General features: G+C 40.0%; 1 protein-coding gene across 1 annotated transcript in view; it reads left to right on the top strand.

Annotated features, from left to right (window-relative positions):
- Positions 1–16,881, top strand: part of MYO5A (myosin VA) — a 101,646-nt gene that overhangs the window by 16,226 nt on the left and 68,539 nt on the right. Inside the window, exons 2-4 of the mRNA XM_074917357.1 lie at positions 2,622–2,732; positions 4,153–4,324; positions 9,791–9,935. Coding sequence (XP_074773458.1) covers positions 2,622–2,732; positions 4,153–4,324; positions 9,791–9,935 — 428 coding nt within the window. The remainder of the gene's footprint in view (positions 1–2,621; positions 2,733–4,152; positions 4,325–9,790; positions 9,936–16,881) is intronic.

The raw sequence follows: 16,881 nt of genomic DNA on the forward strand, positions 1-16,881 counted from the left end.
TCCCAAGAGAGAGGCCTCTGGTCCTGTTTGCACCAGTGGTGGTGTTTTGTTTTCTGCTATAGGGATGGATCCCACGAAAGGCTAGGCAGCAGTGGATTTTAACATCAACTGATTATATAAAAGAGAATGAAAATCTGATTTTGCAAATTATTCTGCTAAATTAATGAGGTGAGAGTGTTGTGAAATGATTCCGTGCTTATAATTAGGAACCTCTCTCTCTTTCCTCCCACCTGTTCTTTTTTACCAGGTGTTTTCTTTGGCAGGGATTTAGGGCTGTAGTTTAGTGCTCACAGGACGGCTTTAATATCTGTAGGGTTATGTCATGTGGAAGGTTCAGCTCTCTGTAGTAACCCAGTTTCTATGGTGATCTGTTTTCTGCTTTCTCTTTCCCTTCTTTAGACAGCAGAAAATGTACAGTTTCAGCTGAATAAATTAAAGGTGCCTGTTTCATGCTGGCATAGATCACATTAGAAATTGCTACACAGCATTTGCTGCCTGAAGTTAACAGTATTTGTGTCTTAGGAGCCTGCTGCCTTTTTTACATCAGAAAACTTTTCTTTGTGTAGCCTAGAGGAAACCAGCCTGCTAACCTGTTTTGCTAGACAGTATTTAAATAATATTTTTATTTAAAATACTTTTCCTCTTCTGTATTACATTTACTTGGCTTTCTGTTAATTCCTGTGATGAGAGGGAAGTCTTTTGGGGGAGTGGGGAAGAGGGTATGTAAATGATAGAGTAACACTGCACTTTTGTACTGAAAACAATAGCAAATATATAGGAAACTAATAAAACTCAAAGGAAAAAACAACATAATCACGTTATTTCCTACAAAGAACAAAGTTTCTTGTCTTTGTGTAAGTATATTCTTAGGGCTGGCATAAACATCCAGTGAAGATGGAGAAAGACCAGGTGTGGGAACATAACATGCTCTGTAGTGGGAAAAATGACAGTTAATTTTGAATTCTTTATGTCATTATTCTTCTCCTTTCACTTGGTAGAGACAATTAATTTACATGTATGGCGTAAGCTTTTCAGGAGTCTGGGAGCTTTCTAGACGGAGGCAGCAGCAGTGCTCTGAAGGCTGCAGTGTGTTGAGGGTAAAAGCCCTTGATTTTGCCTGTTGTAAATTACTCAACATGCACTGTTCTTGAGAAGCATCCACGGTATGGGAGGCAAATTGCTTTGTGAAGTTCCAAATAATTCCAGGTAGGAGCTTCCCTGGCAGCCTCCAGGCAGGCGGGGTGCGTATCCCTCTCCTGGGCCAGGTGCCCCTTGGGTCTCGTCCCCAACTTGCTGCCTTTGCTGAACACATCTGATTGTTTCCTGTTCGTGCAATACAAAGGCAATGTGACGTTTGGTCTTCCCTAGTAGAAACAAGAAGCTTGTCATTTTAAGTAGTGGGAAAACTGGGTTAATAAGAGGGGAAAAAAACCACCAAAAACCTTCAGCATTCTTTGAGGCAGAAGATGCTATACAAAAACAAGTTGTGTAAGAGTAGGTGATGAAGCTGTATGACCAAATGCAGTTTTCTCTGCATCAAGTGCCGTGCTTTGACAAATACATTACAGTTATTTTGAAATAATTTAGTGGATTTAGGCTGTTTTGCAATATGGCTGCACTTCTGAAGCCAAGGAGCTGTTTTGTTTGCGGAGGTGATGGGTGTGGGATGATCTCAGTGCTCTCTAGGCGTTGCAAGAGCATCAGTTCAGAAGCTCTAACATATTATAAATTTCACAGCCTTTTCCTTTTGTTACTCAAGAGCTGGTTTCGTATGTATGTATTTACGGGTACACGCGACTGTGTAAGTAACCAGATGGTTTCTGTATACCTTTCATTTATTCTTGAATATGACATAACCATTACATCTTCATTCTTTTAAAAAACAAATATTCTGTCTGATTTTGAAAAGAAGTCATATGTTTGTTCTGGATTACTTTTATGAATAAAGTTTAGGTGAAAATGGTCATTGACTACAATGGTGGTTTGGGCTTTTTTCTATTGTCTGGAGGCCTTTTCAACCAAATCTTTTCTGGGGGTTTTTTTGGTTGGTTGTTTTTTTGTTTTTGTTTTGTTTTTTTTTCATTCTGGAGATAATCCATTTTAAACTTGCTCTATTTGCAGTTACAAAGGAAAGAGCTTTTAATACTTGAGATTGGGTAGCTTTGCCTGAATTAACACAGATGTGCCAAAGTGTTCTCGGGGGGGGGAGAAAAAAAATAAAAGAAATAAAAGCTGTATAATATTATGCTGCAAATGCATTTAGAACCTACTCAGAAGAGTTACTGTGAGTAGTTTTATTGATAGCCAAGTTTTTGATCTCAGAAAACACAGATTTTTTGCTTTGTAGATTTTCAGCATTGAATGTGTATCTTGGAACATTATTTTGCATGGGAAATGCCTTTTTATTTCCATGTAGGCGATAAAATTAAGCTTGTGTAGCCTTTTATCACTAGAGCAACTTATTCACCTCAGACGTACTAATTAACTTGTCTCTTACTTAAGGGTTTGGCTATTAAACATGTATTTAGAAAAGAAAAAAACGGTTTTGGTGTCATGTATATTGATGATTTAACTACATTGCAACAAGTCACTGATATTTTGCTGCTGTTATTGTATTGCAGTATGCCAGGGTTTGGATCCCTGACCCAGAGGAGGTCTGGAAGTCAGCAGAACTTCTCAAAGATTATAAACCTGGAGATAAAGTCCTGCAGCTTCGACTTGAAGAGGGCAAGGTAGGTCTGCTTATTGTTCGTAAGCTGATTGTTCCTGTTCCCCACCGGAGACTGATGGATCTAATGCAGGAAGCTGTACTGTCAAAATACATCCGTACGTGCAATTGTTCTTGTCCACCGACTTTCAGTAGTATTTTTTGGTGTGATAAATTACACTGTTTAGTTACAAAAATCCGTTTTGCCTGATTTTTAAAATAAATAACATTTTAAAATTGTTGCTTTTATCCAACTGCCTACTACGTTCAGTTGCATCATCTCTTTCTACCTATGCTGGTAAATTTATAACCCTGGTTTGATACTCCAGTGAGAACAGTGTTGCAGAGAAAGAACTGTGACTTCTAAGTTGAGCATAACCACTGGATGATAATAAAGATAAAAAGGGGCAAGGATTAAGAGCATTATGAAATGATACTGTGTACCGTGTAGAGAAATGATGACATCTACAAAAAGCTCACATCCTTCCAGTGAAGGCCTGTTCATTTTTTTTTCATGCCATTTAAATGATTATTTAATTTTAATGTATAATGATGGTGGTTCCTCAGATCTTCTAATGGAATGGTCAAATATTTAATTTCTTTTTTTACCAGTAGGAAGCTTAGATTCTACTTTCATGTTGAGGCCTACATAGCAATGAAGGAAAAAGAACAGACTGTATATATAGAGTAGCTTCTAAATAAAATATCTTACTTGAACGAATTTCAGTCTTTGACTCACTCATGTTTCTTATATTGCAAGCTCAGTACAACCTTTTTAATCTGACAAAAATTAATTTTCGCCCCACATTTTCCAGGCTGTGTAGTGATGCTGCACACTTGCACGTTGCATGTAGTAGAATGGGGGTGTTTGCCAGTTAAGTCACATTGTGTGGCGACAAGGAAATAGCAGGTAGATAAAGTGATGTTAGATCTAGAGACAGATCTCGATTAAAAGATCTATATTAGAGATTAATTTATATCTGCAAAAATTCTATTTTTTTCTGTTTGTGTCCTTCATGGCATTCTGCCAACATTCTTATGTCGTATTACTGTGTATGAAGCTGGCTATAGACTGATGGGAATTTGCTTCCTCTGTTCTGCTCAAGAGGAAAATAATATGGAAAAATTGTGTAGATTTATGGTATAACGTATTTTGTTTTATTTAATAACAAGATTTGGCAGCAAAAGCAAGTGGTTTGCTTAAGTAATAGTCTGAAAAGATGATATCTGTTTACAGGTGCCTGTTATGTGTATAAAAACCCTTTTGGGAAATTTTAAATTACATTTTTGGAGAAAGAACCGCTAACTCAAATCACCAGATAATTTAAATCTTGCATTGTGTTTTTGTAACTTGGGCGTGTTTTGCTGGGAAGAATGGCTAGAGGGCCTGCATGAGGAAAGCTAAACACCACCTCTTTCAACACGTGTTTCCATTTGATTTTCAGGACCTAGAATATTGCCTAGATCCGAAGACAAAGGAACTCCCGCCCTTGCGAAACCCTGACATACTTGTTGGTGAAAATGACCTCACAGCACTCAGTTATCTCCATGAACCTGCCGTGTTACACAACCTCAAAGTTCGGTTTATAGACTCTAAACTAATCTATACCTATTGTGGCAAGTACTGTCTTTTCCTACCATAACCTTTACAGAGAATGTCCTAGACAGAAAAAGGAAAGTTCATTATTGATATGTCTGCCGTTAAGTTAAAGTCATTTAATGATAGGGCACGTTGGGCTGTTCTTCCAGAAGTCCCTATGTTTGTGGTCGTTAAGTGCATCAAGTGGACTTGGAAGTATTAAGGTTCGGGGAAAATTGTCTAGGCTAGCCTTGCTGTCTGGATTTATTGCCCAGCTAGGATTGCATACCTCTGCATTGAGCTCTTTCATCTCTGCATGGAAGATAGCAGTTTATTTTCTTTTTCATGTTTTCCAATCAGTGCAACTATAGGAGTGAATTTGTAGCAGTGCACGAGCCAATGCTTCTCCGATCACAATCAGGAACAATCTTGGTTTTTAACATACCTTTTAACTCACTCTAGGGGTTACCCAGAATAGTAATTGCCTGTGATATTTTCGAATGTCCAGAATGGGGGGAAGTCACTTTAACGATTACTTCATCATAAGTGCAAAATTGCAGCTGAGTGGTCTATTTTAAAGAAACATTGTGAGATAGTCCAGGCTTAAAGTTTAGATTTCACACTTCTGGGCTTTTTTTCTCTCTGTGTGCACATTGTTTCTTTTAAATCTCAGTGTTTAGTCAAAACATATTGCTAACTTTTAGTATAAACTTTCAATGTACATAAACTTTCAATGTACATAAACTTTCAATGTACATAAACTTTCAATGTACATAAACTTTCAATGTACATAAATTTTGTAAATTTTTCAAATACTTCTCTAGCTGTACTTTGCACATTGTGCTAGTGCAGAAGGGACAGTTTAAGTAATTTTTTAAACGTTTTTTTTACATTAAGTAAGACAAAACATAATATGATGATGTGATTGCTAGAAACCAGATACCAAAAATTTCCTTCTTGTAGTTGTCTGATTAAGACAGACACATTTTTCCAGTACACGTAGTCAGATTATCATTTGCATATTCATTGTAGCTCAGTTTATACCAGCAGAAGGCGTGTGCCATGATTTCTTTTTTAATATGCCATTTAACTTTGTTTCTAATCGGGCTTTTGTAGGACAGTCCCAGTTCTTGGTACCGCAAGCCGGTGTATAAGCCTTCTTGATGTTACCATCTGTTATTTGACTTGCTGTTCATACACTGTTTTACAAACTATAGAGTAGGGAAGTCGTGTTGCAAGTGGCCCTTGACAGATCTCAGCTAATCATGGCTGCAGGTGTCTGAAGCAGGAATTTGTGTTTTGCAGCTGAAGGCCTTGTCTTCTCCTGGTCTGCATATGGAATATGCCAAGGGTCAGATTTTCCCTCTTCTGGACACTGTTCCAGCTCCACCCATGATGATGGGTATTGGGAGCTAAGGCAACCAGTGTGTTAAACATGTTGTGATGGGCAGACCGCAGGCGTTCGTGTCCTGCCACATTTTGCTCACTCCAGCTATTCCTCACCTGCAGATGCTCAGCAGAGTGCATCTGCTCCCAGTCCTGCTCTCAGCAGTCTCCAGACCACAGGGGACTGAATCAGACGTTGCCACCCTCTGCTTGCAGCCAGCCTTCATTCCTGTAGGAGTGGGAGATGATTCATACCCACGTCTCATCCTATCATGCAGTCAGAGCATGACTAGAGGCACAGAACAATGTAAGTTGGAAGAGACCTGGGAGTCTTCGGTGAAGCTCTCTACTTAAAACAAGTCTGACCAGACCACGTTGCTCAGGGCTTGGACCAAAGTATCTTGAGTATTTGAGTATCTCCAGTGATGGAGACACCACAGCCTCTCTGGGCAGCCCCTGCTGAGGGTGCACGTTCTGGTCCCGGCACTGGGAAACTACTGTAGTTCCCCCAGTTTAGACATTGTCTGTGTTTCTTTCTCTAGTGTCCCCACAGCAAAGCTCTTGATGGGGGAACATTTTGTGAAAGGGCTTTTGTGCTACTTCAGTCTCTGTGCCTGAGCTTGTAGGGGGTTTTCAGTCTGAGTTTCGTGGTCCCTACTGATACCACCGTACCGCTCCCACAAGCAGCCTGCCCCGTTGGTGTTTTGGCTGCTCGGTGTTTAGCATCGTTTAAGAGGCTGTCAAAAGGAATGTGCTGTCTGCTAGTTTTGTTTGGCTGTGTTTGGCTTTAGTTGTGGGTTTGGGTGGTTTTATAGTTTCACAAAGGGCTGGAAGGCCTTTAGCTCTTCATGGATGGGTCTGCCACAGGGCCTGGGGTGGTGGAGCTTGGTCAGCTGTTTTTCTCCCAAACAAGACTCAAGTGATGATTCAGGGAGCTGCATGTGGGTTTATTAGAAATGTGTGGATCCAGTAGTGTGAGGGTTCCTGGTGGTCAGCGTGTGGGGGAAGGAGCTTTACCACTAACTGGTGGCCTGAGGAATGCAGCATGCTGTGGGTTTATTAGTTTAGGATTTAGGCATATGTACATTATGTTATAAGCTAAGGAAAATAAAGTTGGAGTGTCAGTCTTTAAAAACCCGATCCTTTGGTCACAGACATTCACTGTTCAACCCACTCTTATCAGTTCCTGTCCCGAGTACAAGTTACTTCCCTTCACAAAGATTATTGCCTTAGAGCTCTGCCTGCAGAAGGAATTGTATTTGCCTCCTTAATCTGACTCACACATTAGCTGGGTTAGTTTAAATACCCCAGGAAGGTGGTTTGAGCTAACCCAGCTGATTTAGCCTGAAGGATATTAAAAACACTTTAATCCACCAGGAGAATTATAGTAACATTATTCTCAACCAGCAGAACTAGAACTGGGACAGATGAACGTCCACGGCCCTAGAAATGAATTCAGCCATGCTGTCTTAGTGTAATATGTCAAATGGATATTAAATTCTTTTAAATTTCACTTTCAAGTAATCCAGATTTTCAACAGAAAGCTTCCTGATTTCTTAATTTCAAGTCAGCTTTTCATCAGCAATTCAGAGATGATTTGTAACTTTGCTTTACTGTTGGGAATATGAAATGAAGAATTAAGGAAGGAAGTTGAAAAGTTACAAAGGAAAATTTCAATCCTTACATTGAAATACTGCTGCGGCTGTGATGAAAACTCAGTGAATACTGCTGTTTAGTTCAGATGTATAAAGTACTGCCTGCTGTGCAGGAGAGCAAACTTTAAATTAATAAATTGATTATTTTAATATCCAGTTTGTCCACAGATGGGTGAATACACTCAAGATAAAAGAACTAGATACACTTAGTTTGGGTTTATGTAAGAAGAATGACAAAAAGAGTATCCAGAGTTCAATTGAGTGGGATTGTAGGAATGAAAAAACACATAAATCTGATTTGGAAAAGGCCATGCTATTTCTTAAAATAGCAATATGATTTACTGGAGATAAAAGAGAAATTATATATAAATTAATCTGGATTATAGTCCTGTGAGACAGACTGATTTAAAAGTTCCGTAGAAAGCATATAATTTCTAACTCACTTGTTTTGAATATTTCCAGATGGTAGTTGCTTGTTGATTTTACAGATTGCTACTGAAGTTAAGTGATTTAATATGCTGGAGACTTGTCATGGGGCTGCTTGTTTTGAATTCAAGGGTTTATTTTTGCCAATGTAGCCAAAAGCAGGAGGGAATTGTCAGAAGTCTCACACAGCTCTTTTTTTTTAATGTCTCTTTGATTAGACTTGCAAGCCTGGGAGGCATGGCAGCATGGCCTTACTTAACTTTTTACTACATTTTCACAGTTAAAAAGGGCAGAGGTTAAAGACTGACACTGAAAATATTATTTGAGTCTGCTAGTACTGAGATCCCTTCCCCTCTCTAACCCCCCGTCTTAGTTTTTGGTTCATCACCACAGCATTAGAATTTAGCACAAATTTTTATAGAGACTTTTCATTTGAGCTCTTGAGTCATTTCAGTGAAGTCACAGCTGATGGAAAAACACTGACTCTGCATCCATGGGTGTGTCCAGACATAAAACTTGCCATACATTTGAGGAAATAGAGGTCTCTCAGATCTCTTTGTAAAAGATATGCTGTTTGCTAGGGTTTGTGCTTGATCTTATAAATGCATGACAGGATTTAAAGATGGGATGATGCTCCCAGCAGCAGTGCCAGACTGTAGGTGCTTTCACTTCCCTTCTCCCAGTTTTTCTGTGGAAAATTTCTTAGATAGACATCACAGTGCTGTAATCTGCACAGAGCAGAGGGCTGGGATCTGCACTGAGGAAGTCTCTGGGCGTGCGTGTGAATTTCTGAGTAAATTTAGAAGCGAGCTGAGTGCTGTGGAAATGCTTCTGGTGCAGGTTCTTCAGGGATGGTTTGTCCAAGGAGAATGCTTGTTATAGTCACTGTTCAGCCGTCTGCACCTGCATTGTCACTTTTAGGCACCAAAATATATATGTAAGAAGAAACTCTATTTTTAAAATGGCCATGGTTAAAATTAGAGTTTAGTTTTGGTTTTTTTGCCCCCCCTTTATCACATTGTCAAGGTGAGGAGGAATTGCCATGTCAAGAGGGCACAGTTTGCTTGACACAGCTGGGTCTCATGTGGCACTGATCAGTGTTTTCACCCCTGCACAGAGCAAATAAGTGTTCCCTACCCATTGTAAAAGCTGCAGGAGGGAAGGTATAAGTAATCTTTGTCAGATCATCCCTGTGAGCAGAGCGGTCCTCATCTGTCATGAAAAAGAAAATTGTACCAAAAGCATTTGAGATCTCGCTTTGTGGCTAGGAAAGAGGTACAGAGTAAGACTTAAGTTTTCCTGTGTGGGGAGAAATGCTGTAGTAATGATTGGTATTAAAAAAGGCAGATATATACTAGAAAATAGAAGGTGTAAGTAGTTATGGATGTGTAAGATGAGGGTTTTACAGTGCCTTCTGGAGTTGGAGTTACTTAATTTCCTGACGTGACTCTGTACTGCTGTGCATCAGCCCTATGAAATATGTCTGCGTGGGGTTTTTTAATCCCTTTGAGCAGGAGGTTGTCCTGCCTGACTGGCAGAGATGCCCTGGAATCCAAATTACACCATGACTCTACTTTGTTGCTTGTTACAAAAACTGAAGATGTTATTCCTGGGCACAGCATGATGGGTGACGGGTTAACACGCTTCACATATCCAAACTGACAGTCAGCAAAACCTTGTAGTGGTTATCATTCACAAATCATGTTATCACTTGTAAAACACGGGGAACTACAATGCACAGTCGTTGGTTTGTGCCTGCTAGCTGTAGAAAAGGCAGATGGAGGGGAAAAAAAGTAAAAAGTTGTTCCTGATGTGTTTCCTAAAGCAGGGTAGAATTAGACTCTTCTGATGCTTTTTGTGTGCGAAACTGTGGTCAGAAAAAATACCTGTTGAAGTCAGTAATATCAGATTCTTATTCTTCTCAAGCTGATATTTTTAGAATGGTTAGAACAATTGTTGGCGTTACAGTCGGGTTTTTTGGTTTGTTTTATTTTGAGACAACTATTAATAATTCCTTTTGTTTCATTTCCTTTGCAGGTATTGTTTTAGTGGCCATAAATCCTTACGAACAGCTGCCTATCTATGGCGAAGATATCATCAATGCATACAGTGGCCAAAATATGGGGGATATGGATCCACATATCTTTGCGGTGGCTGAAGAAGCGTATAAGCAGATGGCCAGGTTTGTAGTCCGTAAATCTTGAATTCATTGTTTTTCTAAAAGGAATAAGACTTAAAATTGAAGGCCAATGGTCTTCTCTTTAATTTATAGCTCATGAAATATTTTGCAAGATCTGTCTTTTATCCCGTGTTCTAGTACATCTCACAAGAGGGTAAGTTGCCTGCATTAGTGAACAGTAAAGCATTCTGAATGCCGTGGAGATCATGACCACTAACAGGTAACAGGAATAGCCATAGATCTTGTTAGTATTTAGGTCTAAAATTAGCCCAGTGCTTTTGAAGATTCTGTTGTTTTAGTTTGATCAGCAAAATGTGGAGATAACTTTTTAAGCACCAGTGGATTTCCAATGAGTGTCAGATTCTTAACTGTTTCATATTTACATGTGATACTGAGAACAGGAAAAAAAAACCCACTCATCTTATGAGTGCTGTTATAGGCTCCTAGTCATGCCAGTAAAGTCCCAGCTACCTGTGGCAGTTGTTGACTAGAATTAAGAGGGAGCAGAGGGACAATTGCACAGAGTGCCTGAAAACGGTGTCTCTAAGGACACTGTAATAGCTGTGCAGAAAATCCCAATTTCTTTAAAAATGGCATGAAAATGAACTTGTCGCCCAAGCACAGTGCTTATTAGAAACTTCTTCCCCTTCACCCCAAGAGCCTGCCAGTTTGAGGAGCTTTTAAAATATTTCACTTCTAGAATAAAGAGTCTTTTGGGCTACTGTGTGGTCTTTGATTAGCAAGATGGTCCATGCTAACCTCACTGCTTAGCTGCAAGCTACTGATGGAGCTTTCCTTGTTGACAATACGGCCCATGATCAAATTAATCAAGTAAAACAGTGTCAGATCTCTGGATGAATTGTGATGGCCTTCAAGCTGTACTGCAAGAGGGGAGGCAAGGGGAGGATGGGTTGGAAGTTCATCTTTTAAATTGGCTAGCTGTTAATTTAAGAATCCATATGAGAGCTGGAATGAATAAAATGCTCCATACGCTGTGAAGTTAGTCAGCTGCGTACGCCCGGGTGATGATTCATGATACCCACGTAAGAGAGAATTTCAAAAGAAAACGGTGTGGTACACTGCAACATTTCATGACTTACAGTGATTGTGAAATAGCCAATGTTTCAAAAATACCCTACGTTTGCACTGTTGAATGGCAGAGGTGTTCACCTTCCTTCCTTTCTGCTAAGAAAACAGACACACAATTTGGTATGGGAGTGTAAAGGCAAAACGGTGTGACAACAGTCACAGTTGCACTGTGGCTCTTCCAGTCTAGAGCACTGTTGTTTTAAACAGATTTGCTACTCGAGTCCCTTTAAAAGTGCTACCAAATAAGAATTTATTAGCCTTATTTTACATCTGAGGCACGATACAGTGACCTGCAATTATACGTCGGTGATGAATGTAACCCAGACTCTCCCAGATTTTTCGCTCTTAGTATTAACCAGTGAAAGTGAGAGGCTGGAGGGGGATCTCCCTCTCTCCACTGGCTGTCTCTAACCCCTGTCTGAAGCAGATTTACCTCTTAGCTGGGTTGAAATCTGGGTTGTCAGATCACTGTATTTAGTGTGTGTGTTAGCTGAAGCCTGTGCAGTGGAGATTTCTATCTGCCACCATCTGCATTCTCTGCTGTCAGAGGAAGACTCAGGGCTGAGATTTTGGCTAGAGTTTCTGCTGTGGTTTTTCCTTTTTGTGTTAATTGCCTGCTCTTCAGCTCTTGCTGAGCCCTCCGGCACTTCTGCTGTCCTGAATAACAACAAATAAGATGCAGCAGAAGTTCCTTTTTGAAGCAAATGATGAGAAATTATATAATCATGGAAATGATCTTAACTAATCCTTTTGCATTAATGAATTAATTCCTTTGTGTGTCTACAACATGTTATAAACAACGTTATTCTTTTATGAATAACTGACAGGACTTTCATAGGTGCAAAATTACATCTGAGCGCCTAATGAAAAATAAAAATTCCTCTACACTGAAGTAACAATTTTATTGTTTATTTAGTTTCCCAGTGTTTATTTGCTTTGCTCTCTATTTTGTTTTGTTTTGGCTTGTTTATTTTTAAGAACTTTTTCTGTCATTTGGACATAGTGGGTTTGCCCACTGAATTTTGTTTTCTAGTGTTGTTTCCAATTCCTTAATCAGTTCCTTAATTCCTGCCCTTTAACTTCAGCGATACCTTGTACATTCTGAACAAATCACCTCTTACTCCTGAATTATGAAGTTTTAAAAAAAAAAAAGGTGCAGATTTACATTTCTGCAGCTGGTTATTTAAAAATGAAAATCAGATTGTCTGTGGCTGTTTCATTAATGCTTTAATAATTGCATTGAATATTGATATGGTAGCTACTCATCTGGTATTAATCTGCATTTATGCATGTAATTGGTGAGATTTATTTTTGTGTTAGCTTTTAATTTTTCCTGACTTGATGTTTAAATGATCACTGGAATAATTAGGCATGATGCTTCTATGCATAAGGCTTCAGTGAGCTCCTCTAAATATTTACTCCTTAGGTCTTCTTGTTAAGTTGTAATTTAATGATTTAGAATTTGTTCTTGCCAACTTCATCTGCTGTGGCTGAGAAACTCCTTCCATGTGCGTGGTTGTAACTGAATGATCTCGGTTGTCTTCTTCAGCCAAAGCAAATGCCCTATGACAGCAGTCAGGAAAGCTAGTGACTGTACGCTAAATATTTGCATTGTGTCTTCAGAAAAAAAATAACAGTGCCAAAATGTTGGCTGCCGGAATGACAGGGATGGAGCTCACATCTGTCTTGTGCACAAAAAGTGATATTCAGTAGCTGCTTGGGGTTAATGTGGCACATAAAGATACCTTCCTATGTGACATTTTCTGCACAGAAAGAGCCAAATGACATGGTATGTGCGGGCTGTGAAGTGGTGTGCCCGTTTGGGCATCCGTTATTTCCTCTTTCAACAGCACGTCTGTCACCAGTTTCCAGTGGAGGGTTAGTGAAAAGGAACATGGCTTGTCTTTACCCACAGCTGACAATGAAAGAAGTGATTACAGTTTGCTCAGTAGCTTCTTGTCTTTTTCAGCACAGGAGAATGTGCACAGCTCTTTTAAAGACTAATGCTATTTTGGATTATTATTTCTTCTCTTTTTTTATTCCCCCGCCATCTTTGTGCCTTTTTCCTTTTCTCTCCATTTCCTACTGCTGCTCTGCACAGACTGACAGCTTCATTCCCAACACCTTTCCTCTGCTGTGCTCAAAATAAGCCATGAACTAGTTTTACAACTGCATTTAAATTGTGTTAGACTTAGGGTTAGGTACGCCTCATACTTACCAATAACTTTATTGGTCTGGGTTTTCTGCTCCTCTAGACGGCAGGTGTAAGGCTGCCAGAGCAGATCTTCCTCTGTGCCCGGTGGGAGGGAGCAGGATGGGTCTGGTGGGACCTGTCAGAGAGGCTCCCCCCTGTCACGGGGGTTCTGTGCAGGGCGGTGTGGGGGCTGCTGTGGGTCTGCGGAACAGCTTTTGGAAGGACCTGGGACCTGCACTTCAAGGTCTCTCTGTTCTCACAGGTAGGGAATGGATGTATTGCCCATGGATAGCTTGCTTCTTTTGAGCAAACATATATGGGTTTGGGACACTGTTTAAGGCAGATGAGCAATTTAAAAGGAAGTAAAGTACTACTGAAAAACTTCTTTTTGTCTCTGAAATATCAACCACAATGTCAGCACGTGGGTGTTCGCATGTGTTGAACCCTTTGAACTGCAATGCAAACCTCTTTTGTAAGTCAGCATTTCCAAATTATTAAACAAAAAAGTTCAGTCTTCACAGTTACCCCTCTGTGGTAACTATGAAAATTGAGGCAAAGCATCAGTTGGCAAGTATTTGGTTTTTTCTTTTTTTTTTTTTTTGGAAAGCATTACAACTTCAGTAGGAATCTTCAGCAGGTGCAGCTCATTTTCTTTGTGCTACTCAGTAGAAGCCTCCATTTTTAACCGTATGGTTTGCAATAAGAGGAGATGTTGGTGATTATACCCTTGAAACTGTTAAGAATTGCATTAATGTATGAGACTTATGATTACCAGTTTTGTAACACTGTCAGGGAAAGAAGTTAAAATTCATTTACCCTTCCCCTGCCTAGTAAGGGTATATTGCAGTAATCAAGATAATGCATTTTTGTGTCTGTACTTTGTTGGTCTGTTCCATCCTACTTGTGGTTGATGACTGATACCGCAGAGTTGAGTGCTCTTCAGTTTTAGAAATTAACTTTGGAGATTTCCTTCTGATAAATCAGTAAAGTTGTCTAGCAAAGTACAAGTTGAATGTAACATTTGCAAACAGAATTACAAACCGGTGAGATCCCTGTAAAACCCGATGAATACCAGGATGAAAAGCAACGGTGTTTAAAGCAGCAGTCTCAAGTTTTGCTTTTTCTCTTTGGACAAAGTATACTGATTTATTCAGTTAGTGTGTATCTTTTTCATTAAATTACCTTTAATAAGCAGGCTGCCTCTTTGCTTTGTCAGATTTTTGGCATGTGTCTGATGGCTCTCGGCTACGGGAAGATCTTTTTCTATCACTTTTTGTTCAGAAGGAAGCTTGGTGAACTGTTGAGTAGGTGTTTTGGAAGCACCTTTACTGACGGTTGTGAGTTATCCCAGGCATCCCAAGATGATGTCCTTGTATAAAGACGCATGTTTGATCAGCTGCTGCTTTGCGTCCGAGTGTCTCCTAAATGGGTACTCTCTTCTCCCCTGGCAGAAGTTGGGAGGGGGATGATTAACAACCCATCATGGGTCTGCATCCAGTTCTGCAATGAGATCCTGCTGTGGTGGGTGCTGTGCAAACATAAAATAGTCTTCTCTGACTTATGGCTTTGACATACGACTTTTTAAATGAAATACCTTGAAAAGAGATGGTACTTTTGGGGCTCTGTTGTTAAAATTAGAATGAAAAGGGAAATTGCCCTTTCTGTTGAGAACAGATGATTTTGGAATAGTCTCTTATACTTTGGGTCTGACATTTTATGATGTTACAGGTAAAAGACAGCAGAAGGGGTAATCAACTTGATGTAACATCAGGGACCTACTTGTCTGCAGAGATTATTTATGAGTGATTATTTATGAGTGATTATTTTTAGGCAGCGAAAGGGTTAAATGTGGTCACAGCTGGAAAGTAGAGTTCATGTGAGGTGTCCTGCTGGTAGCTAAGCAATGAGCTTTCCTAAACTATTGCAGGAGTGACCTCTGACTAATCCCTAGATAAATCAGTTGCATAGTGCTGGCTCATCTTTGTGCTCCTCTGGAGTGCAATCTGTCATGATTTTGCAGCATGTGCTGACCTCAGTTTTCTTCATTTGTATGTGTCGAGAGATGTTACCGTCAATTCATTATCTTTTCACCTTTTGCCATTTTTACAGTCAAGAGCTGTGTTTCCTGGATACAATTAAAATGGCAAGTGGTGCGATTTGTTAATTTTTTTTTTTAAAAAAAAGTATATCTGTTGGATTATATATTTTTTTTAAAAAAAAGTACCTCTGCTGGAATTTTTTTTTTTTAAAAAACCTCCAAACATCTGCTGGTTTTAAGAATATTGCAGAACGTTTTTACCAAGCTGCTGTTGAAGAGGACCAAAAGGTGCTTAAGAACTTGAGGTGTTTCGGAGTGACCGAGTTTGCAGCTGGAACAGACTCAAGACAATTCAGGTTGGGTATAATAGTAATATTTCACCTTCGTTTGGCACTTACCATGAGCACATCTCAAAGGGCTCTACAGAAGAGATCAGTATCATTATTTCCGTTTTATAGCTTGAAACAGGCGTGGGGAGTGACAAAGGCAGGGCATAGAGCCCCTGAATCAAAATCCTGATCCAGTGTCTGGTAACTTGAGCACACCAACTGGACAACAAAATATGTGAGAACAGAGTATGTAATTGATAGTGCAGCAGTTAATTGGGTTTCTTGGTAACATTCTCCTAAAGCTAACTTGTTTTCAATATTAACATGCTGTATTCTGCATGCCTTAATTTCCTGCAGCATTAAGGGGTTCCCGTGCCAGGTAACATATATTGCATAATAATGTTTGTTTTCATGGAAGGCTTCATGGGTTCCAGGAACTACAAACATTCACCAAAGTCCGTCTCCTCTAATACTGGTATATGAATTTCTGCTTGTCTAAGAGATGAGTAAGGCAGAGATGGTGTGCTGTGGCCATGTCTGGGTCAGCCCAGAGTTGGTCCCAGGTGCTGAGCTTCCATCCTCTGGTCCTGTGCTCAGAACATCCTCTTTTCTCCAGCGGCTAAAAGAAGATGTCAGTGAGAAATGCTGTTAGGCTTAAAGAAAGAGTTAAACTGGAAACATATTCAGAAATGTGGTTAAAGAACATGATTTGTTGGACAAATATTTCATGCCTTTTAAAAATGCATGAATTTACAAAGAATTAATTTACTGCTTAGTCGGGAGCAGTTGTCACTCAAGGTGCAACTGAATTGTTCTCTGAATTGGTAATGGCAGCTGAGAAGACCAGGGTGTGTCAGGTCAGAGCACGATAGATCCAGATTGTCAAAATAAGCCGATGGGTACGGGGCGTGCAGGTGGATCAGAGCAAGCAGTGTGGCTGCTGTTGTGCACAAGAAGTGACACTTGCTTTGGGGGGCACAGCACTGCTAACTCACTTTTTCTGTTCTTCTTTTACCCCCCATCACATCACCACAGAATGGTTCCAAGCACTTTAGTCTCTAATAATCCTTAGCGCTTACATTGCACTTTGCACATTCTGGGCGTTTTACAACATTTGCCTTGTTAATCCACACAACAGCCCTTTGAGGGTGGAAAAAATAATTATCTGTGTCAGGCCACACCTTTTGGGATGTGCTAATACAAGTGATTTTGGAGGCTTCGGCACTGGGAACGCGGGATGACGTGGCTCTGTGGGGAAGGAAGGGCTGTGCTCGCTGTGCAAAGGAGCACTGCATGGAG

The sequence above is a fragment of the Athene noctua genome, chromosome 13 (genome assembly GCF_965140245.1).
Source record: "Athene noctua chromosome 13, bAthNoc1.hap1.1, whole genome shotgun sequence".
Taxonomy (NCBI): domain Eukaryota; kingdom Metazoa; phylum Chordata; class Aves; order Strigiformes; family Strigidae; genus Athene; species Athene noctua.